This window comes from Uloborus diversus, chromosome 8 (genome assembly GCF_026930045.1).
Source record: "Uloborus diversus isolate 005 chromosome 8, Udiv.v.3.1, whole genome shotgun sequence".
Lineage (NCBI taxonomy): Eukaryota > Metazoa > Arthropoda > Arachnida > Araneae > Uloboridae > Uloborus > Uloborus diversus.
This window is the reverse complement of record NC_072738.1, coordinates 85600649-85625315: the sequence shown is the minus strand read 5'-3', so window position 1 is coordinate 85625315 and position 24667 is coordinate 85600649. Positions and strand designations below refer to the sequence as shown.

The window sequence follows — 24667 nt, the reverse complement described above, 5'->3', positions numbered from 1 at the left end:
GTTCATACCTATATTGTGCAGGAAAGTGCAATGTCTGTGTTGCACCTCAAGTCCCGAAAAACAGCAAAGGAGCACATTTTTTTCATTTTAGCAATGAAAAAAAATTTTTTTTTCCGCTTTCTCTGTTTTTTGGGACTTGAGGTGCAACAGACATTGCAATTTCCTGCACAATACCGGTTATGAATGTTTAACCAATAATATGCAGCGACAAAAAACTGGCAGACAAATAGCGCTGTGATGAATCTTTGACTTATGAATATGTAACTTTTCCTTCAAACAGAAAGGAAAAGTAAAAATTTGTTTCTTGATTATGTTTCGTTTATTTTTTATTGATTGGTTATAGTTATTAGCTAGCAGCTGTCTTAAAGTAATCATATTAAGCAACACCTACTGTATGTATGTATTCAGGGCTGAATTCAAAAATTTTCCAGTATTGGAACACAAATGGGAAATTTTTCATTCCAGAGTCATGGTCAATTTTATGTGTAAGGGGGCCCAGAAAAGCGGTAATGGCATTCTGGTACCAATTCACCCATATATTATATAGTGTATATATCTATATGAATACATTTAACATAAGGTATAATCACATCACAAATAAATTAAAATACACTATACACATGATATTCAACACATTATAATTAATATCTTTGGATATAAAAACAATGAGCAACTAAAAAAGAAAAAAAAATGCATGTCAGGTACATCTTTTAAAGTTTGAAAAAATGTTGAAGGCGGAAAATGTTAGTTTTTGTGTTTTAGCTATAAATAAAAAACATCTTAAAATTAAACATGAATGAAGGAAAAAAGTGTTTACTTTGAGACTGTTTAGTGGATCACATTGGCAAGAAATTAGTTATATAAATCAGATAATTCCAGGGTTTAAGCCGAGTTCAAAAGTTCTACAGCAAAAGAGCTGAAATTGAAAAAAAGCTTTAGCAAAATGTTCAAAGTTAATATGTTCACATATCTTTCTAAATCAGCGGTTCCTAACCTTTTTAGCTATGCAGACCACCAGGTATGTAAAAAAAAAAAAAGTTTGATGCCCACTAACTACTGAATATACAATTAATAATTATAATGACAATTAGACGTACATGTACGTGTCATGCCTACATATCTGAGTAACTTGTAAGAGATATAGTACAAGAAAAATTAGTTTTTTTTTCAAGGAAAATAATTATTTTGTATTCACAATTGTAGGAAAAAGCAAAAACATGTGATCTAAGTAGGGAAAAAAAACCTTAATGGGAGTTTTAAACTTTTCCACAAGGCAGTCAATATTGAAATTGAAACTGAAAGTAACTCTCAACATTCATGTATTTATTTGTCAAAAAGAAATAAAATTTCATAATGATCGTTCATGTAGATAGGTAGTTGGAAAGATCACCCAGTGTCTCTGAATTTTGGCAATTATTTATATCTTGCTGATTATTTATCCAGAATAGGATCAAATGTGTTATTTTTAAAAACTGATTTTAGTTTATGACAGTTTGACTGAGAAGTATCCTTCACTTGAAACTTAATTTTTTTAGAGAATTTTCTTCAAAGCAGTTTCTGATTCAATTAATTTTATCTTCAATTTTAAAGAAGTTCGTAAGGCACATAAAATATATTAATAATGAAGTCTGCCTAGTTAGCAATGAGCCACTGAGAACTTTTCAGTAAAGCTCATCTCACTAGTAAATCGACCCGAAAAACGGATATTGTGTCTCGAGATTTCTCTTGGCTCAAGTTTCTCAATCAGTGTTCATGTCCAGTACCAGGTTGCCTGTGGCCCACTTAAGGGCTTTACCCAATAGTTTGGGAATCGCTGTTTTGAATGCATTGAGGTGTTTCATCTCCAGTTGAAAATTAAATTAAAAATTCTAAATTAAGTATTTTAAAAAAAAGGAACTTAACTCACCACTGCGAGAATACAAGTTTGGTTTTTACAGCGGTTCAAGTCCCCCCCCCCCAATAATGCATTTATTAGGGGGACACAATGTCCATTAAGACTAAGTATTGTTGAACTTCAAAGTAATTCAAACATCTTAACTAATATTTCTAAAAAGATTAAGCTGAGTACCGTTAACTCTTTCGGATTGTGCATAATTTTTTTAAAAATTATTCTTTGAGCAAAAAAGCAATAATGTTTCATTTTTGTAATTTTGGGCGTATTTTCGTTTTTTGTGAAAAATGAAACTGTGGCAGAAACCCTGGATAATTTAAAGTTTTTTTTTCCTTTCAAGAATTAAACATAACTCACTTTTGGGGAAATTTTATACATGCATGTTTTAACCAGGGAGAGATAAATAATTGATTTAAAAAAGAATCAACTTGATTTTTAGCAAATTAATGATCTCTTAAAGTCAAATTTCAATAATATCCTCTCTTGCTTTACACATACAAAAAAAAAAAAAAAAAAAGAGGAAGTGTCTTTTACGTAAATTTTTTAACTTAGTAGAAAATAATTTCGTTTAGTGGATTTTTCATGCTATACTAAGATGCATTAATTATTTTTCTGTAAACAGATTAAAATATTTATTGCATATTTGTACATGACCGGAGACCAGTGGCGCACACAGAAATTTTGGAAGGGGAGGGTCCAAGATCAAAAGCCTCATTCTCATATCGTATCCCAGTACGCCGTCAAACCTATTGACTTAATTTTATCATTTCTCAAGAACGAAAAACAGTAAAAAATCAACTATTGAATAAATAATTAGCATTAACTAATGAACTGTACTTAAATACATTACCAGAAAGCAAAATAATTTACGCATTAACTTTTCTCATAATTAAAAAAAATGATTCAGCAAAGCAAATTCATTGTTGCAGAAGCACCATATGATTAAAGAAGTTCATAAAATGTCACTTGATGTGATCTGTTATTACAAAACTGAAAACATGGTTATTATAGTGTATTCACTTATAATCACCATTCTGCTTGTTATAGACAATTTGTTATAGGAAAAATGCTCAATATTTTTTTTAATCTTTTAACATGAGGATTTTATTTTTTCACTTATTAGAACTTAAATTATTGTTACCTTTTGTTTGAAATTACTTTAGGCACATAATCAATCGGGAAAAAAAGCAAGAGCTATGGGAGGGGTCCGGACCCCCTGGACCCCTCCCTTGTGTGCGCCACTGCCAGAGACCGAGTGATCTACATGAGTGAAACTGTTAACAAACTAGAACTGTTTTAGATAATAATTTAATCGTGAACATACAAGTATCATTTCAATAAAAGCTTCTGTAAATAAATGCATTTCCTTTCCATAGCTTTTTCTTTTTTCATTAAAGTTTCAATGCAAACAGTTCAATTTAATAGATGCTTAATACAATTACCTTACATGTTGAAGGATTTGATGAAGTGGTTTCAAAGGAATTAAAAGAATCTTTATCTGAAAGTTTTCTTTGGGTCCCAAACTCTTGAGAAAGCTGTGATAACATTGAGTTATCGAAAGTTAACTGTATATGTATTGGAAATATTTTGATGTTTAAATCTCAGACCAGAGATAAAAAAAAGACTGTAGACTGAGCATTCGCCATACTTTCAAACTGCCAACATGAAAGCGTTTTTGACCACAATCATGTGAGCACTTGGTGAGCTGACTGAGCGGTTTCCACCTTGGGCATAGTCAGGGGTGCCCCCCCCCCTCCAAAAAGTTTCAATGGCACAGTCTGCACCATGATCTCCCCCCCCCCCCCCAAGTGGGCGCCCCTGGTATAGTAGAAGGCACACTCTACATTATAATTGATCTGAGGCTTAAATGCACTTCCAAAAACAAACTGAAAATAAAATGCATACATGGAAGCTTCTGTAGCAACAAAGCTACAGCAAACTATTTTGAGGCTCTGAGAAGTTGAGCTCTGACTCTGACAATGTTCACCTCTGTTTCGGTAAATAGGGAGGGGTAATTGGCGCTCAGTTGAGTTGAGAAACTTTCTTAGCGGTTTTAAAAAAATATTCCAATTAAAATCCGAGCCAATAACGTCTATTTTTCACTTAACTTCCCTAAAACAGGCAAACATACTCAAGGTCACAGCTCAACTAACCAGAGCTGCACTATACACAAAGCTTTACAAATATTTACACATTACTATTAACACTGAAAGTGTCATTATGATACTACAACTGAATTAACTATGATTAATTATTTCATTTCTGCTAAAGGAATTATCAAATTAACAATATTCATTTCAAATTTCACATTGTAAATACAAAATTTAACAAAATATTTGTTAGAAAAATAGAACAGCGGTAAAATTAATTTTAATGCAAATCAACACTATCGTTTGATCCGGAAGGAAAAAATGTAATGCATATTGCATCATTAAAATCAATATAACCAACCAGTTGGGGTTTTAAGGACCCCTATTTCAATGCAAAAATGGGTGAGGATATAAAGGCATCCAAGAAAAGGTTTGTTCTCTACTGTTACTTTCTTATGTTTTGAATTTTCTTGATGGCAAGTTACACCTATCAAGTAACAGTTTAATAGATTTATTGAAATATCTTTGGCCATATTGTTACATAATACTTAAATATATCTCTCCCTTCCCCAACTTAAATTGTATAACTCTTATATTATACATAAAACTTTATGCTATTATGATTAATTAGTTTTAGTCCCAATTTTCATTTTTTGAAAAATTCAATGAATTGTACAATAGGGTGGGTCAAAAAACAACTTTTTTTTTAATTTCAATGATGGGTAGTGCACAAAAGGTGCCATTGGTGAAGCAAAGTGCACATAAAAAATTTGATTTTTTTTCTGACAATTTCTTGATCTGCCGCAATTGGGTTGAAGTTTCGAAAAAAATGCTGTTTTTTCATGTTTTTAGCCAAAATTAGTGAACATAGCATATTTCTATTTTCGATGATGAGTTGTGCAGAAAAAGGCACTGAAGGAGCTTCAGTGCCATTAGTGGCACTAAACTCCCATAAAAATTTTGGAGTGTCTGGTACAGCTCTTTCCTTTGCCACAAATGAGTTGAAGTTTTCGCAATTTTCAGTTTTTATAAAGTTTTCAATAAAAATTCTCAAAGAGTTAAATTTTGTTTTCGCCATATTTATCTGCCATAATTATATAGCTTTATCACATATGATGCATTTTTAGATGCGTGGTGTGTTACAAATTAACTCTACTTATAGCATAAATTTAAAATTTAAAATATGCTAATAGAAAATTTAATGCAGCTTTGTTTGACTAGCGTTCAAAACCAACGAGAGTAACACAGAACTCGTTCTTAATCACTGGTAATTTTTTTAAATAAGAACAAAGTTATTATCTCTTAACTAAAAACAGTCGCTTGAAATGGCACTCCCGTAAAAAAAACAAAAAACAACGGCAGCATTGCAGGTGTTTAAAAAAAAGAAGGAAATAAATAAAGAACTGCAACATTTGGTGTACATTTTTTATATGAACGAACTCCTGATCTGACACCTGATAAATAAGATCGAGAAAGTACAGAACCTAAGAACTTTCTGCCCCAATCCTACCCAAGCTGATGGCATGCGAAAACCTACTCATGCTATCATTCTATGCTACCTCTGCCATGTATTTCTATGTTATCAAAAGTAAAGGAAAATACTGAAAAAAGCATAGCCCAAAAAAGCAAAATTTATAGTTGTGCAACTCTTTCAACTGGACTGTATAGAGTTACAAGACAGCCAACCAGGGCCTATTATGTAGCCTAGGTGGCTCACAGCTGCTTACAGAACTCTTTGCTTGCACTAAAGTACCTCAAAACCTAAAGATGCCTTAGGATGTCTCACACTTTTCGTAATATGAATTGATTTGCCCACATGATTCGCCTAAAGAAACGACAAGGGTACACAAAATGGATTTTAAAAAGTAAATAACATGGCCTTCTTAAGAATTCACAACAATTTTACCACAGCAATGGAAACTGACAAAAAGCAAGGTATTAAAACATTGTGATGAATATTAATTGAATAAATAGATAGCAGTTAAAAGAAGAAACAAAGATCAAGAAATTCGAGTGTTTTGAGTTCCAAAATTAAAATTCACGTTAACTGAATATGACAATATGCTTGGTTTAATTCTCAACCAATATCAGCCAACCTCGAATCACGAAAGTCTTTCGCCACAAAAAGCTGGAATAAATATAGTGTTTTAGAACCTGAAATCCTACGCCAGTTGTGCGTAGTAAATAGAATACTACTAAAATAGCATGGAATTTGCAGATGGCCATGCAGGAAAAGATGCTAGCATTGTAGCAATACTGTAACAGAAGTTAAAAGCGCTAAAAGACAGAAATTCAACTTGAAAAAAACTTTATTACCTGACACGGTGTAGATAAAAATTGTCTGTTGAAAGTATAAGCAGAAATTTTTTGTACATCCACACCATCGTTAGTTCTTTGTTGAGTTCTGTGCTGTTTAACCGAAATTTTTAACATAACTGCACAAAGTTTTCGAATAGCACATTTCAAGTTTAAAATTTTATATGGAATAAGTGGTTAATTTATGACACACGATGCATTGAAAAATGCAACACATGTGATAAAACTATATAATTATGGCAGATAAATATGGCAAATACAAAATTTTTACTATTTGAGAATTTTTATTGAAAACATTATAAAAGCGGAAAATTACGATAACTTCAATTCATTTGTGGCAAGGAAAGAGCTGTATCACACACCCCAAAATTTTTATGGGGGTTTAGTGCCACCAGACCAATAGCACCTTTTCTGCGTCACTCATCATTGAAAATAGAAACATACTATTTTTACTAATTTTGGCAAAAAACATGAAAAAACGGCATTTTCTCGAAACTTCAACCCAATTGCGGCAGATCAAGAAATAGTCAGAAAAAATTCAAATTTTTTTATGTGCACTTTGCTCTACCAATGGCACCTTTTCCAATGGCACTACCCATCACCAAAATAAAAAGAAAGTTGTTTTTCGGCCCACCCTGTTGTACAAAACATACAGGCTATGGAAAAACTGGGAAATATTTTATCAATTTTATGCCAAGTTAAATACAGTCGGGCCTCCATACATCAAAGTAACAACTTGCAGGGAGAAAAATCAATATATAGAAATTTTGATATGTAGAAGTGAGCTTAATTTTATCATCATTACTGTTTTTTTAATACAAAACTCCATTTCTATTGTATTTGTGAATTACATTTTAATAATTGAAAAAAAAAACTTAATAAGAACAATTTATTGTTTATTCCTTTTTAGCAAACAGTAATCCAAACATTGGTTAGAACGATCATAGTTTCATTCTTTGACACGAAAAAAAAGGACTATGAAAGTCTTGCTCAATAGTCAGTTTTGTGAAAAGTTCACCAAAAAAGTGCTTGCATTTATTCAGTCCATTAAATACTTAATCAGGAATGTTTTTGTGAACTGAAGTCCAAGATGTATTGTTTTAAATGCCTCTAGCATACTATTTTTCGATGACTTGGAAAATTTTAGATTTTTCACTCAACCGTAGCAGATTAAGGAATGAAAAACAACTATCAGGGAAAAAAAGTATAGCTAGAAATTGGCTTTACAGGACAAGTAGAAACATGAAATTAAAAACAACTTGGTTCTTTTAGTCTAAAATTCAAAAACTTCTCCAGTTGTTTGTAAACCCCTTAACCTCAACTGACTCTCAGGGTTTATAGTGACAGTCACCAAGCTTTCTTCTTCTCTTGACTTTAATTTTTGTGAGGAAAGCCAAATCTATAGTCCATTAATATTTCCCACTATGTCCAATTTTTATTATTATTTTTTTTATTAATAGAGATTTTTTTTGATGTAATGAACATGGTAATTTGCTAAAAGTTTGATACATAGAAAATTTCAGGACGTTCAATAGATGGAGGTTCGACTGTATATCTCATATTTATCCAACACATGAATTAAAAGAAGAAGCTGAAAATGTTTCATTCTAAAAATATCTCTTGTACCTTTTTTTTCAACTATAAAGTAGAAGTCCAGTTTGGAAAAAAATGACAATTGTTTTAACATTAAAGTCAAATTTTGTGATTTTATACAAAAATGAACTTTTATCACACAAATGACATGTCTGAAGGCAAATAAATGCAAGTAGACCCATCATTTGGTAGATCAAGAGGGGTAATTGCTTCCCCTGGCTTTTAAAAACATAACATACTTATAAGTGTGTATGTATTGCTTTTTCTAGAGTGTGTGGAGTACCTCTCTTTGCCCTCCCCCTCTTCCCCGATAATAAATAAATGATATATTACTTATAATTTGAATATTATACACAATATATTTTAAAGGTCCGGTTAATTTACATAAAGGAAAAATTTACAAATTTGAAAAACGATAAATAATTTTGCAGCAACAATAAGTTTTAGGATTATATAAAACTTTTACAATTTATGAAAAGAACGGTAATAAGATAACTTTAGCAATAGATATGTAGCTATTTAATCTGTTGATAAAATGATTTATAATTCTTTTAATGAAAACATAGGCATAATAAATACATTTGTAACAGTAACTCTAAATTTTTAAAAATAGAAAGTTATCTTATACAGTGCTTATCGAAATGATAGGTCCACCCGCAAAGTTTTGACTCTTAATTCTGAATAAAAATCATTTTTGGTACAGATAGTTAATCAGCACTTGTTATAACTATTTATCAAGAAATTTCATAAAAAAGAATAATTCCTTTTTATTTTATGCTAATTTTCATTTTTAGACCATTTTGAAAAGATAGGTCCACCTTCAGAAATTTTGCTCTAACAATGTTTACTTCCAAAAAACTTGCATAAATCTTGTTGCTTAGTCTTACTGCGAGACTATGCTGGCTGCTGTGGAGGTATTTAAATAGATTTCAGCATCATGTTGTAAGCAAACAAAATGGATCGTCATTGCAGTTTTTCGCTGGTTGAACAAGGGAAAATTGAAGCATTTAAGAAGTGTGGAAAATCGAATGGAGAAATAGGTAAGCTTTTAAATAGATCACATAATGTTGTCAACAATTTTTTTCGACTTCGTCTGGCCGCCCATCAAAAGTGACACCCTGACAAAGAAAGATTATCGTAAAGGACCTTAAATCAGGAACTATACGCTTATCCACTTAAGGCAGACAACAAAACCCTCTGATATCAAAATCTAGTCTATAGAGTAGTAAATAAGTTTGCCAATTTAGTTTAGGTCAAGAGGAAAGCGGCTCCAAAATTGACTAAAAAGCACAAAGAAAAGAGATTGAATTTCGCAAAGGAAGTGATGACCTGGAAACAAGATTGGCATTGTGTGATATTCAGTGATGAAAAGAAATTCAACCTGGATGGTCCAGATGGCTGATGATAGACAGATATTCTCAAAGAGGCAAGCTGGTGGTGGTTCCATTATGGTATGAGCCGGATTCGGAGGTGCTAGAAAAACTGATATAGTATTTGTAGACAATCGTTTGAATGCTGCAGGCTATCAACAGTTGCTTGAAAAATATTTTCTTCCACAATCAACATTCACATTGGGGCCCATTCTTCATGTTCCAACAAGATTATGCTCCTGTGCACACTGCAAAGTCCACTTTTGAATGGTTCCTGAAAAACGGTGTACATGTTATCGACTGGCCACCTTGCAGCCCTAACCTGAATCAGATAGAAAACATGTGGGGAATACTCGCAAGAGCGTTGTATGCAAGCGGAATGCAGTACAACCGTATTGCAGACTTGAAAAAAAGCTATTTCCACCGAATGGTCAAAAATTGAGACATATTGTATGCAAAAACTTGTAGAAACCATGCTGAATAGGATTTATGAGCTTATTCAGAAAAAAGGTACAAAAAATTCTTATTAATTCAACATTAATTTGATGTTTGGCTCAATGGACCTATCTTTTTGGAACAGCTGTTTCATGTAAATTTTATTTAACTTATTATTCCTATTATTTGTATACTCTTCATGTATTATTTTACATTTAATGAAGCAATTTAGTTTAAAAAATAGTACTTTGTATGCAATATATATATATAAATCCTTTTTTACCAACATAACTTTTCATTTTATGGGTGGACCTATCATTTCAACACACACTGTAGAATCAAAATCATGAAATGAAAAATTTAATTTGTTCCACCAGTTTTTGCAAACAATAATGGCATTCCTATGCTTTACATGCTGATGAAAATTACTTTATAGAGGAGAAAAACTACCTACTGCAGGGCAATTCCACAGTAACAGACGTTCAGTTTGTTGTACAAAACACCAAACAAAGCAGCTAAAAATGTGTTGGATTCTTGTTTCATTGCATGAAATTTATAAAGAACATGGACTCCATCTCTATGTAATGCAGTTACAATTTTAAAGATTTCCATTAACAATATTAGAATAATTTTTCTCAGTAACGTCCATTACACATAAAGTTTGATGGCATTATATAGAAGTAGAAGTGAAACAAGAATCTAACATGTTTGGAAAGTTTGTATGGTGTTTTGTGCAACAAATTAAAAATCTATTAAAATGGATCTAACCTGCTATGAAAGAAAATTTAACTCTTGTTTTAGTTTGACCAGATGTCCACTTTGAGAATGAAAACAATTACGCCAACAACTTGAGTGCAATGTTCAAAAGCACGCCATTTGCATCTAAAATACATACATTTGTGTCTGTGCTTCAGAAACTGAAGTTGCAATCTTAAATGTTCATTGTTTTCTGATCACAGGCACTTCTCCTTTTTCCTGCATGAACTTATAAAAAAGAGCAGAACACTGCAAAAGTTGAGCCACAATATACAGCAGAATTCTTCCTAAAACAATCAATCTGTAACAAAAAAGAAGAGCTGAATAAATACCTTTGTACTTGAAAAGTAAAAATAAGAAATAACAACGTATTTACTGTAGACACATGTTTCCCAGTTACAAGTAACACCTTTTTCAATGCAAAATAAGAGAGCCTATGATGAAAAGACATCTGACAAAAGCCAAAAGCAGCTGTTATCGGATGTTTCTCATCCAGAAGCTCACTTATTTTGCATTGAAAAAGGGCTTCCTTGTAACCGTGAAACCCATGCCTGCAGTAATCTGCAATTTTGTGTCATCATGCGCTGATATTTCTCATTCTTAAAAAAAGAATAGCTTTGATATTCTGAACAACAATCATTAAAATACTTGTAATTTAACACTCCACTTATGGCAACTTTTTTTAAAAAAATTTATCTTGAACAATTGTTTAACTAATTTAATCTTACGCTGTTCGAAAGTCATGCTAATAAGATAAATGAAAATTTTTTGTGCCTACACACATCATTTATTTGTACATTTAATGAATCTATACTTTTCATGACCTCGGTCACATTGTTATTTTCTATTATATCAATATCATGCTTCTTTTATTATCTTTCAACAAGCACAATGTTAATGAGAGGTTACCTATTACAAAGTAATTTAAAGTCTCTTATTCTTATTGACTGGATTTTTTTTTTTTTTTTTGCAAGCTGCATGTGAAAAAATGTAAGAATCAGTGACATAATTTTAGATAGTCAAGGTTTTTTAAGTATTTTCCTATAGAACAGAGGCTTCAAAATTTCTTTTGATAACTGACCCCAAAAAATTTGCTGGATCTTTTAACAACCCTCTCTGAAGAATGTTTTTAAGAGAAAACTTTGTCACTTGAATAGTGTTTTATTTTGAAAGAAATCATATTCTTACATAAATCAAAACAAAAGAGGTGAGTGATTCTCAATTATTGAGGAGCTGAAGCGAGGAAGACATTCATTTCTGTATGGAAAAAAACAGCAAATTAAAGCCATTGGTGTGGAATAAACAGTAAGCCAATCCGCAAAATGTTTTAGTTTCTACGAGAGATGAAAGACGGCACTACCCTGTAGCTCATGATACTTGGCCTGGCGTTTTTTTGCCTCCCCTGCAAAATTTACTTTACTATTTGACTTACGGTCTTCCCCATGTCAGCCTCTCATTTCTGAGTTTAACATTCATTTCAATGCTATGTTAAAATACAACTAACATGACTGAAATCATGTATATAGTGACATGACTGAAGTCATAACACTATATACAAGCTGAGCTTGGCAGTGTAATTAAAAAAGGAAAATACTGCAGAACGAAGTAATTAATATCTTTGAGTAATATTTATTTTCGTCTAAAGTTAAATCATTAGTTCCAACATTAAAAAATTATTTTGCTTGCACTAGGGAACTCAAAACTAAAAACCTGTTTCAACCAAAAATCATGATGGTTGTATTGCTGTTAATAAATTAGAGATTGAACAGCATTGGTATTCATCAATGTTCAACATCAGATTGATGATCCTTGCTCTAAAAAGTGCTGATCACTGTTTATTATATCTTTTCAATTTTAATATAAGCTGGCAATTTATCCAATTGATAAACCAAAAACTTGATTTCCAAATAATTATGAGCGTTAAATTGATCACCGTTCCATTCATGAAACAAAGAAAATATAAATCTGTAATTTATTTTACCAATTCAAAAATGGCAATAAGAAAGGAAAATTTAGTACGATATATTACAGGATACATTAAAAATACTTTCTTACAAAAGCAAAAAAACTTATCATAAAAAAGTTTTTTATGAACCTCCTACAATTTGAGCAAAAATTTTATTAGGAAGTTTTTTGACATGAGAATATTTAAAACATAAACACACAAATTTTAACACTTTTATGTCTTGATAATTCAAGTTTTTTTACTCATAATTTCCTTGCTTCTATTGCGTGTTAAAACCAGCATCAAACTAAGTCACGAAAGTTATTTGCAGTATATTATAGATTTTCAGCTACTTACACTAGCAACATTTTTTCTTCCCACGCTGGGATTGCTTCTGTAGTTTGACTGTGTTTTCATGTGACTGTTGTTGCCTCTCTTTTTGATCCTTTTTACTTTTCAAAACCATTCTTGTAATTGCATTGAACATCTAAAACACAAACCAAACGCAGACTCTGTTACAATTACACAACATTAAAGACATAAAATCCTCTCTGAACCCAATTTTATAAAATAGAGTCTATGAATTTTCGATTACAAAACTGGTAATAATCCCCACCCCCCTCCACACAACCTCCAATGATGACACCAACAAAAATTTTATGCTTAGCTTTTGAAGGGGGAGACTCTCACAGACAAACTTTATGTATTTGTCCCAAGACAATTTTTACGGAGGGAATCTGTTACATTTGGGTGAGAATCCCCCCTCCTCTTCCTGAATTTTATCCCTGCCTCTTGCAGCAGGAAACATTCTTTTACTTAACAATGCTCTTAGTGATATGTTTAACATTAAAATAACATTTTTCAGAAAAATGATTTAGTTTTATGCATTCAATTACACTACATTCTAGAACAATGGTTCCCAACCAAGGGGCGATCACTCCCAAAGTGGCTCCTCAAGAAGAAGGAAAAGTCAGCAAGTACTGAAATTGAAAACGTATACGAAACTGATTTGTTAAGAGTTTAGACAAGAAAAGTTAACCAGGTGTCAAATTTTAACATTAAATTATAAAATATGCAAATAAAACATGAGTTTTACATGAATTAAAATTGGAAATGAATCTTTCTCTTCTATTGCATACAAAATGCGTATGTTTTACACAATACAACAAAAGGCTATCCAATACACTTATTAGTGCCTGACATTAAAATAGGTACCGCAGTAAGAGATTGATATTTAAGTGAGTTTCAAAGAGTTCCACTTACATCTTCAACATTAATGTTTTCTTTTGCACTTGTTTCAAATAGTTGAATTCCCATTTGATCAGCAAATCTTTGAGCATCCTCAGTTAACACTATTTTTTTATCTGGATCATCATTTTTATTCCCAACTATCAAAAGAGAAAAATTTGCATAGACTTAAAGAAAAGGTCAAATTTATGAAAAAAATTACACCCAAACCTGTTTTTAAACTATTTTTTGTGCGTTTTTTTTTTTGTGCAGTGTATTAAAATCTTAATCCAACTGGGATTCAACTGACAAAATTATTTTTAAAACGAGTGCGAGGTAGCATCTTCAAGTGACGACTTAGGCACACTAATTGGAAGCCACTGTGACCTCTCAAAAATTTCCTTATTTGGGAAATTTTGTCTGAGTACTCCGCAAAAATTATTCACTTGGTTTATTTTGATTCCGTTTAAAGATTACAATTTTGTAAGCTTTTGGGTTATTTTTTATGCAAGATTATTTTTATGCCGTCCCTATCCAACGCAAAAAAAAATATTTTTTATCTGTGTTGCAAAAACAACTTTTTAAAGCTACTCTTGAAGTTTCGAACAATATTTTTCTATGCGAATTTTCTTTTATGCGGTCCCTATTCTCAGCATAAAAGCAGGTTTGGGCGAATAACAGTTTTCTTCTTTTGTGTCTCAAACAAAAGGTATATCAACAATAATTTAAATTGCAGTTGAACTTGTCTATCTCAAATTTAAAATGAAAAATGTATGACATAGAAGGTTTGATAGAATGATAAAAATACGCAAGATAAAAATTCTTCCGTATCAATTGTGTGCCGGAAAACTAGAATTTTGGGTAGACTTCACAGAAACTTAGTTTCTGGACAGAGTTCTTCCTAGGTTCCATTGCTCCTCCTAAATTAGTGGAGAATTAGAATTAATGATTGTTAAAATGAGAAAAAATAGTTTTTGTGTACAATTTTTATTGTTGCAAGAGGTCTTAGGGATTGAAATTCAAAAATGAGAGTATGGCCTGAACTCAAGGTATAGAAGTATGGTAAAAGCTTCGATATGAGCACGGAAATTATTATTATTGATTTTATTTAATAACTTATTTTTTGAAATAGAGAGGTTTGAGAAAAAAAGACTCAAAATACACAGGTTTAACTGCAAATATTTCATATGTTTATAATGCATCATTTCTCCTTTGTGAACTTTTTTTCTTAATGCTAATATTACATAAATATAAATGTGAATTCAAGAAACAAAGCAGAGGCTTGCAAGTGCAAGAATCAGCACAATGAATCATCAATTAGATAGAAAGATGGTTTATAGGAAAAAAATCTAAATAGATAAACAGGCAGCAAAGAGTATGAGTATAAACATTATGCAACTACTACTCATCAGAATGGGTTTGGCCTGAATGGGAATGCCTGTTTGGACCGCGGGAGGTATTTTATTTCCCTCCTACCACCCACAGGGTGATCCTGTGGGGGCACCCCCTTATCCGAAACCTGGGGACGCGCTCAGTGTGGGTTATGTTATAAATTACTAATGCCTATTTAAAAGCATACGAACATGCAAAATGCTATAAAAATGTAGAACTACGTTTGAAAATCAGTGGCAAATGCAATAAAAACACCATAAAACTAAAAAGGCTAATATCATGGCAAAATATTACCTCATAACTATATCATTTTTAACACTCAACTTATGGATTAAAAATGGTTTTAGAAAGAAAATGTCACTTACCTAATATTCTATTGACTACTTCACAGTTTTGGTCAATTTCATGTAACCACCTTTTAACATTTCCAAATGACTCACCATTCGTTACATCATAGACAACTATCACACCATGTGTTCCTCTATAATACCTACAAAAGAGAATCAGCTGTTAAGCTATTCATATTATCACTAATAAAGCATTTTGTGATGAAATTGATAAGTTTATTTAAAATATTCAACACTAAAAGAAAACTTTGATAAATTTATGCAAGACGGAAAAAAAAAATGCAGTTAAACTTAATATTTAGAAAACAGTAGAAGCTTGACTTACACAGGGTATGCATTTCAAGATCTTTCTCGCACAAATTAAAATTTTTCATTGTGAAAAATTTAAATACTTTTTTGATATACAGTAGACCCTCGTTTTACGCGGGTTTATTTTGCGCAGTTTCGATTATACACGGTTTGAGATTTGACACCTTTATTTTATTTTACGCAGATGTGGAAATGGAAACAGATAAAAATTTTCCCTCTTTTAAAATCAGATTACGCTTAATCAACTGCATTTTGGCATGCTAATAATTGACCTTGGGACACTGGAGACATTTTATGCGATTGGTTCCAGAGCTTTTCACAGAGAAGTAAAGTTATTAAACTCACACAGTTCAGAACTCACTGGAAGAAGAGCTTTTGGAGTGACAAAGGAAGGCAACACAATTAACAAGGCAAAGGAAATTAACAATGATTTCCCCCAAAAAGGGACAAAAGACCCCTTTAGAAACACACGAATGCAACTAAAAGGGGAGGTGCACAACTAGACCTCACTAGGAGTCTACATACCAAATTTCAACTTTCTAGGACATACCGTTCTTGAATTACGCACATACATACATACGTATACAGACGTCACGAGAAAACTTGTTGTAATTAACTCAGGAATCCTCAAAATGGATATTTCGCCTGTCTATATGTTCTTAGGCAGTGATCCACGTGTGATGAAGTTGAAAAAAAAAACTCGACATTCATTCAGGGGTAAGTAAAATGGAAATCAAGGTTGATTTTTGAGTGAAATTTTTTTTGCAAATACAATACTTCCTTTTTTATAAAAGGTTTTACTATAGGTATAAAAGGTTACAATACTTACTTTTTTATAAAAGGAAGTACAAACAGAAAAAAACCTTTACAATTAAGATTCAGTTTAGCTACATGCTGAATCAAGTTTTTGTAACAGCAAGGAGCGTATCGATCTCATTTATTTTATCACCTCACTCGTGTTAGTTACTGTTTTTAAGTGTTCATGTAATGCGTGACATTTGTATAATTTTTTGATGCAGATCGACTGGGCTTGGGTCCGAACACTCGTTCTTCTGGTTGAAAGTCGAACGCTCTGCCGATGGAGCTATTCAGCTCTGTCGGTCACAGCGCAAGTTGAACTTATAAATTTAACCGAAAACCTCAGTCCGGTGCTCAAAAAAAAGTTTTTTTGACGTAAAAAATAATTTTTAGACCGTGGGTGTATTTTTTGTTATTAGCCTTTAAAATAAGGGGTAAATCAAAGAAATAGATCAAGAATTGAAGAAGATCTCGCATAGAAACAAAAAACAGGCTACAGAAATAAAATATAAGGATTCAATACTTACGTAGAAGTTATCGTCCTAAATCTTTCCTGCCCAGCAGTATCCCATATTTGTAACTTAACTCTCTCCCCATCTACTTCAACTGTTCTGATTTTAAAATCTACACCTATGGTTGTGATGTAATTTCCTGAAATAACAGCAATATATTAAGTAAAGAGAATAAGTATCATATCAGGGGTCTGTCCAGGATTTTTCACAGGGTCCGTTTTTTGTGAAAAATCAAATAATTTTGTGAAAAATCAAAAAATTTCGCAATTTTTTTTTTTTTTTTGTTAAAACGAAATTTTAGAATTTAGAGATGGCACAAACTGCATCAATTAAAAGTTAAAGTTGAGTGTTTTCCTCTTCTATGACGAGAAAATCATTCTGGATTTTTTTTCTGATATTTGCCGGGGGGGGGGGGGGGGCATCGCTCTTTAAAGTTTCAATATTTATCTACCATTCTGCATTATGTTAAGTTATACTAGATATATTTCTGTACAATATTTAAAATAATTGTAACAAAAATATAAATAAATAAAACAAAATTCAGAATGGGGTTCAGCATTCAACTTTTTGACCCAAGATACTCTTAAAAAGCACAGAATTTCGTTTAAAACTTATAAATTCCGTGATTTTAACAAAAATAAAAAGATATTTCAAATGTTTACCTCTTAACAAAGCGTAATAATCATCAAAAATTCGAAAAATCGGATTCCCATAGCGGATGCAAAGAGATCGCAATTCTCAAAGTGAAGGCATCAAAAGTATAAAAACGGCTTGTAAAAGAAATATTTTTGATAAAATTATTGTAAAATTGCATTTTAGAGCTGTTAATGATAACATATCATTAATATCTGTGGACACAGTTGCCCCCCCCCCCCCCCAAAAAAAATAATAATAAAATAAAATAAACCATCTATTCAGCATTTTAATTTTTGACTCATAACAGAAAATGGAATTTTGCTTTAAAAACTTGAAATGAGAGTTCTAACAAAAATAAAGAGGCTTTTCATTTATTTGAATCCTAATAAAGCAAAGTTAGCTTGAAAAAAGAACAAAATATGATTCTCATATCGGATGTTAAAAGATTGCATTTTTCAAAATGTAGACATCTAAAGAAAAAAAATGGTAACTAAAAGAGTTTATTTAAAGTTAATCATCCTTGTTAGCATCGAAAAATCAAAACCCATATAATTTTCTCCCAAAATAACAATTAAACATCGCACCGCACCATAAAAATGCAAATATTGACAAGCCAACAAAATGATGAGAATATTTTCTAATCATGTCATTATAAAGGTTCAACGCCAGATGCTAAATGGTGACAGTTTTGAAGTTGGTAACCCTATTTGAAGCAATCATATTTTTTCCTCACCCTTACTATCCCTTTGCAGTTCTAAGTCCATTTCGCAGATATATATTATTATTGTTTATTAAATCATGAGCGGAGAAAAGGCTTACCAATGCCTTTTCAGAAAAGTTTACAACAACACCGCTGCTAATTAGCTGTGATAAAACAAACAACCATTATATTTATTTGGCAGTAGCAATTATTTATCACTTGCAGGAGCATCACAAGAGTGCCGTTTTTTTTTTTCAAAATTAGCCGATTTTGTATAAGCTGATCCCTCTAATTTGACTTAAAAAAAGGTTCCAAAAATTATCGGTTTATACACAGAAATATGCGTTATTTTTCTTTCAGATTTGCTCTTTCAATAAACAATTTGTGACAGATCCAATCTTGTTTATCAGAATTTGGTGAAGGTTCCGTTTTGTTTGATCGGGATTTTGTGAAAGGTCCGTTTTGTTTGATCGGGATTTTGTGAAAGGTCCGTTTTGGTTGATCGGATTTTTGTGAAGGGTCCGTTAACGGACCCAAATATCCTCTGGCCAGACCCCTGCATATACAAGAATGGAGGAATAAAAACTAAGAATATTATCTGAAATTCTTAAGATAAGAATCCAGAAATATCCAGACCGAAAAGTATCGGAAATCAAGACAATAGCTCAACTTGAAAGCAAACTATGTATTTTTGTCAATATGATTATAAAGTTTTCTTGTAGTCAATGTGATATGAGTCCTTAAATGGACTCGGAAGTCATTAAAATATATTTAGTAACTTCTTTTATTACGAGGTGTGACTTATGTGAGCTGCTGCAAGCTACATTTGTATTTTCCAGTTATTATGCTTTACCTTCATTCGTTACATATAAAATTTATATTTTGCGCCAAAGTTTTACACTAAGTGAAAAATTAAACCCTTTTTCTCCTTTTTGCTATGTAAGAAAAGCTTTTGTTACATAATTCTTTCCGTATCTATGTTGGGATTAATTAATAGGAAAGCAAGTTTTTACAAATATGTATCTTTTGATACTTTTCCTAAAAGTACAGAGCATCGCAATGTTATTCAATTTTGATGCTATATTGGTCAAATTCAAAGCATATATGGAACTTTAAACTACAATTTATTATTAAAATGACTGTATACGGGTTGTAATCTACACAAAAAGTCTACTCTTAAGTAATATTACATCAAAGTTTGATTTTTGATGAAATTATTGCAACTTTTTCCAGTTTATATGCAATAAAGGTCAAACTCTACGCGGAGCGGAACCTCAAGATATTTTTTGATGGTCAAGATCATTTTGCAGGATCAAATATCTCTACAAATGGTGACTTTTCCGTGCTATTACTAAGCGTTTATCAGATTTTAATTTTTTTTCACTCCACCCTAATATATATGCTAGAGCCAGTTAAGACACATTAGCAAATCCACATAATTCAGTGCTAATTTGTATTTAAAATTGCGAACACAATACACCTGTTTTGGTGCTACCTTTCTTCAGTGCAAAAAATGGAGCAATATGAGAGAAAAAAAAACCTAGTACAGTTGGCTGTCTGTTTAAGGACACTTTATTTAACGAATTTCTATTCAACGATGGATTTTCAGTCCCGGATGGCTCACTATAGTGTTAAAAGCATTCTATTTAAGGATAATTTCTACTTAAGGACGATTTTTTGTGGTCCTTGAAAGTCGTTAAACAGAGAGTCAACTGTATCTTATATATTAAAATCCGACTGTATTTATTTATATATTTCAAACAAACCTTTCAAGATCAAAAGCAATATTAATTTCTCAGGGACTCTTGTAAGCGTGCTGTCACTCTTGTAGGATTTTAATTAGTGGAGATGAGATAATAATTGAAATGGCAATTTTCAGCTATGTTTCATTTGTACCGGGGCCATGCAAGCAGCCGGTAGACTTTCAGTAATGCATACTTAAAGCAAAAGTGGGGCTCGTTTTTGGAAGCGATGAGTTTTTTATCTTTTCTTTTCAAGGAATGTAGCTTACCTCCCAAAAAGGTGAATTACAGTAATTTAGCTAACTTAAGCTGCCTCATGTGGCAAGTAGGGGGACCGAGCTCTCGAAATAAATTTGGGGAAAAACTGAGGTGGTACACCAACCCACCACAGGCAACTAGCTATTACTTAAAATGTTTTATATATACATAGTCAGCAATGAGATAGACAAAAATATAAAAACTCAAAAACATCCACCTTATATTCAGTAGTTTTGCCAAGTACAGTCGATCCTCAATAACCTGAAGTTCATGGAATCCTGATCATTATTTCATGTTGACCAAATTTCATCTCATCCAATAAAGTATTTAGTGATTGTTAACTAAAAGTATTTCGTGCAAACTTTACATGAAATACTTTTATGGGCCTGTGAGTTAATAAAGAGGCTGTGGTGGCCTGATCCGTCAGGTATAGGACTCGTATCCAAAGGGGGTCCCAGGTTTGATGCCAGCCGGTCGAAGATCCTTCGGTGTTCAATAAATATGTCATGATCACTAAGTCCTCCAAATGAATCAATACCTGTGGGAGTGTACGACCAGGGATATTCTAGTTTCTGGTATGGATAAAAATAAATAAAAAAAACCAGGTGTTACACTGTCCCATCGCCCATCCAACTGGTTAAACCACAAATAATAGCAGGTATAGGTCTAGCAGGTAGGGCAGGTCCTGGAGTGCGATATGTTAGTTAACAACCACTAAATAATTTATTGGGTAAGTTAACACTTTGAAATCTATGCCCACGCGTCACTCAGGTTGCCGTTTTTTTGGCAAAGTTAACTAAGCCTGAGATTCTCTCGGGGACAAATTTTTACTCTTTTAGCTATAAAAGTACAATTTATATACATTTTTAGCCTTTTTAGATACTATCTGCAAACCTTTCATTTTCAAACAAAACCATAGATAGCAGCACCAAGCAGAAATAACTACATAAAACAAGATAGAATTGGGGTTTAAATTCGAGTTCGTGCTTTGAAATGTACCATACAAAAGCAAATTTTATTAAATATTGTTTATTTACAAAATAAAACCTTTTTTCAGATACTTGAGCAATATTTAGTTAAGTATTTATTTTAATCTATATAAACTGTAATGGTTAAAAATGTTTTCAAATGCGGTATTGTTTTTTTTTTTTCAATTTCAAACAAGCTTTTTCCAATAAGTTCTTACAAAAATCAATTCTTATTTCATTCAAATAGTTCTTTCACCAAAGAATGAAAACATCTTGAAAAGCATGTAATATAATAAAAATCACTAAATCACGCATCTTCCAAGTATTTTTTAAAATATAATGCAAAGAGCCAAAAAACCCCAGTCTGGAGGGAGATATGAGGTCGAAATAGCTCAGACCTGAAGAGTGTTACAAAATTAATCTTTAAAAAATATTTATTTAAACATTTATTATTATACATGAAGAAACATGTTTTTCCTAATCCTCCTGCATAAATAATAAAAACTCTAATACTTGCCTGTAAATGTATTGTCAGCAAATCTTAGTAGCAAACTACTTTTTCCAACACCTATCAAAAATGAAAATGCTTAGCACCATACGTATCTTAATAAATATAAAACAGATGAATTGACTGGCAGTATTAATGGTTAGGATTAGTAACTACAGGACTGTCCCTTTTTTTTGGGGGGGGGGGGGAGAGAATTCCCAAGCATGAATATGCATCAACAATAAGAGAACACTGATATTGATATAAGAACATTAATATCCTGACAGTTTCATCACAAGAATAGAATAAGGTGAAGAAAAGATGAATCCATTAAAACTGGTAATAGTATGGTGACTAAATAATTTTCTTTTCCATTAAAAAATATCTTTTAACCATTGATTACTTGGACCTTACATGATAAGAAAAAATGTAACAGTTAAGGAAAACAATAAAAAATGATGACTGAATGACTGATCTCATGCTCTCTAAATTAAATTAGTCTTAAATTCAGGCTGCATGTCAGATAAAATATATTTTTTTTAATAATAATTGACTTTAATATTTACTTTAACAAAAAAAAAAAAAAAAAAAAAAACTTGAAATTAAAATTATTATTTTTATTTTCTTCATTTATTATTACCAGTTCATCCTTTTATTATTATCAGATCATCATCACACACTTTCTTTGTAAAATCCTCAAGATTACGCAAAACACTGCAGAAGAAATAAATGCCTTAAAAAATGGAAAATTTTATGTGGCATCTGATTATTATGTATGTTTGTTTGTTTAAAGTAAGTAAAAAAATAAGCATCGAAATGATAATTACTTTATTTACCATTATTTTAATGTGATATTTTCATTACAAAACATATGATTATAAATTAAGACATTACAAAAAAAAATCTTTCACCAAGTTTTAAAAACAGTTAATTCTACAAATTATATCATCTTTGTGACATATTATACACTATGATTTTATGCATAACGTAAATTAATTTAGAGAAAATACATTTCACATTTATTTCTTGTTCAAAGAAACAGCCCAAAATGCAGAATCTTCAATCATCAGCAAGGGAAAACAGACAATAGAAATTGAAAGAGAAAAGTTTCAGAAAAATGAGGAAGGGTTTTAGAATTGCTCTTTATTTTTGACATTTTATTATTTTTTTTAGTAGCTTATATATTTGGGTACTGCTTTTTACAACTTTAAAAAAAAAGTAAAATTTCCTGCATTTTTCCAGTTATTAAGGAAATTTTTAAAACTCTGCGGATTTTTCCGTTTTTTTTCTTTTTATTATTATTTTATCAGGTTTCCCAGTGGCGTGGTAACCCTGTACCATATTATGAACATGAACACAAATATTTCCAGCTTCAAACTAATTTAGCATCAAATACACCAATTTACCACAAAAGGCAGCTAATCCTTTAGTTAATATGATGGGTTTCTTGAATTTTTTTCCACAAAAAATTATAATTTTTAAAATGCTGTTATTATGATACTAAAAATTTTTACCTTACATTAACTCACAAGAAAAGCTAGGGCTTTCAAACAAGATGGTCTTCAGAGTTAAACAAATATGCTGAATCAAACTGCAATTTGAGAGTCAATTATTACAAATGGGAAAAGGAACTGTCAAAACAAATTTGTCCAGAGGATTTTTTCTCTTAGAACAAAAAAAAAAGGAAGTTAGGGGGGGGATAATAATTTTCAAACTTATTTGAGATATTAAACTTCATAAACGGCACTAAAAAGCATTGGAGTGTAACACTCTTGAGTCATACATCAGAAACTCAATGAACCTAACAATTAAAAGTGATTCGAGCAGAGCAACTAGAAAATACAGGCATAGTACGAGAGAAAAAAAGAAAAATAATAATATGCAATCAACTTTCAATTCAACAAGAGCAATCATAAAAATTAATGTTTTCAATGTCACTTTATATTAGTAGTGAAAAAAGTACGATAAATTGTACAAACAATGTAATATGCATTTTCGGACTTATAAACGAAAAACAAATAAACATTGCTCAAAATTTATCTGTCAACATAAGACACGATACATGATTGCATACTCCAAAACACAGCAATACGGCAACATTATTTATTTACTAAGTATGGTCAGCACGGAAAAACATTCATGCAATTGAGAAAGGAAAAGGTGCACAAACCACTGTCGCCTATGATAAGCAACTTAAATAAATGATCATATTCCCGTGCCATGTTACATAAAGTGAAAACAATTAAACACTTGTTATATGCACTTCTATAAACATCACCACGATATAAACTAATCAAAAATCGTTATCATCCAACCAAGACATGTTGCCATATTTACCCGAAAGAAAAAGTAATACAACATCAGAAATCATTTCACTTCAAGTTGTTCGCTTGCTTCCGTGCAGTCTGAGCAGTGGGTTCGGGCCAGTCTGGGTGTAATTTGGGCCCAATATTTTTTAAAATTAGGGGTGAAATATGGGGGTAGTAAGCAATGTAAAGGGGGGGCCCGGGCGCACGATCCTTTATGAAACCCCATGTAGAAATCACATGAAAAACCCCGTGAGTTTCGGTGAGCATGGTCGTCATGCGAAACAAGTTTTCCCACTCACCGGATCTCAACGAACGCCCTGTCATTCAAGCGCGGATCCAATGGGGGGGGGGGGGGTCATGACCCCCCCTTAGCCAGACCAAACATTACACAACAGGGCCTTTATAATCTTCCTGTTACTGAATTTTTCGAAGGAGAAATTGAGGACCACCCAGTTTGTGAGCAAATTTAAATTATATCCAAGCACAAAAATTATGGGGGGAGCAAGTGTGGGTCAAGGGGGAGGTCATGGGGTCATGACCCCCCCCCCCCATAGCTAGACCAAACATAACCCAACAGAGCCTTTTT

General features: G+C 31.9%; 1 protein-coding gene across 1 annotated transcript; it reads right to left on the bottom strand.

Annotated features, from left to right (window-relative positions):
- Positions 1-7243: 7243 nt before the first annotated feature.
- LOC129228306 (ras-related protein Rab-35-like) lies at positions 7244-24102 on the bottom strand. The gene is made up of 7 exons (XM_054862981.1): positions 23943-24102; positions 21803-21853; positions 16997-17120; positions 15381-15505; positions 13660-13784; positions 12754-12883; positions 7244-10752 (listed from the first exon to the last, which is right to left on the bottom strand). The coding sequence occupies exons 1-6, from the start codon at positions 23992-23994 to the stop codon at positions 12755-12757; spliced, it is 606 nt and encodes a 201-aa protein (XP_054718956.1). The 5' UTR covers positions 23995-24102; the 3' UTR covers positions 7244-10752; position 12754.
- Positions 24103-24667: the final 565 nt, after the last annotated feature.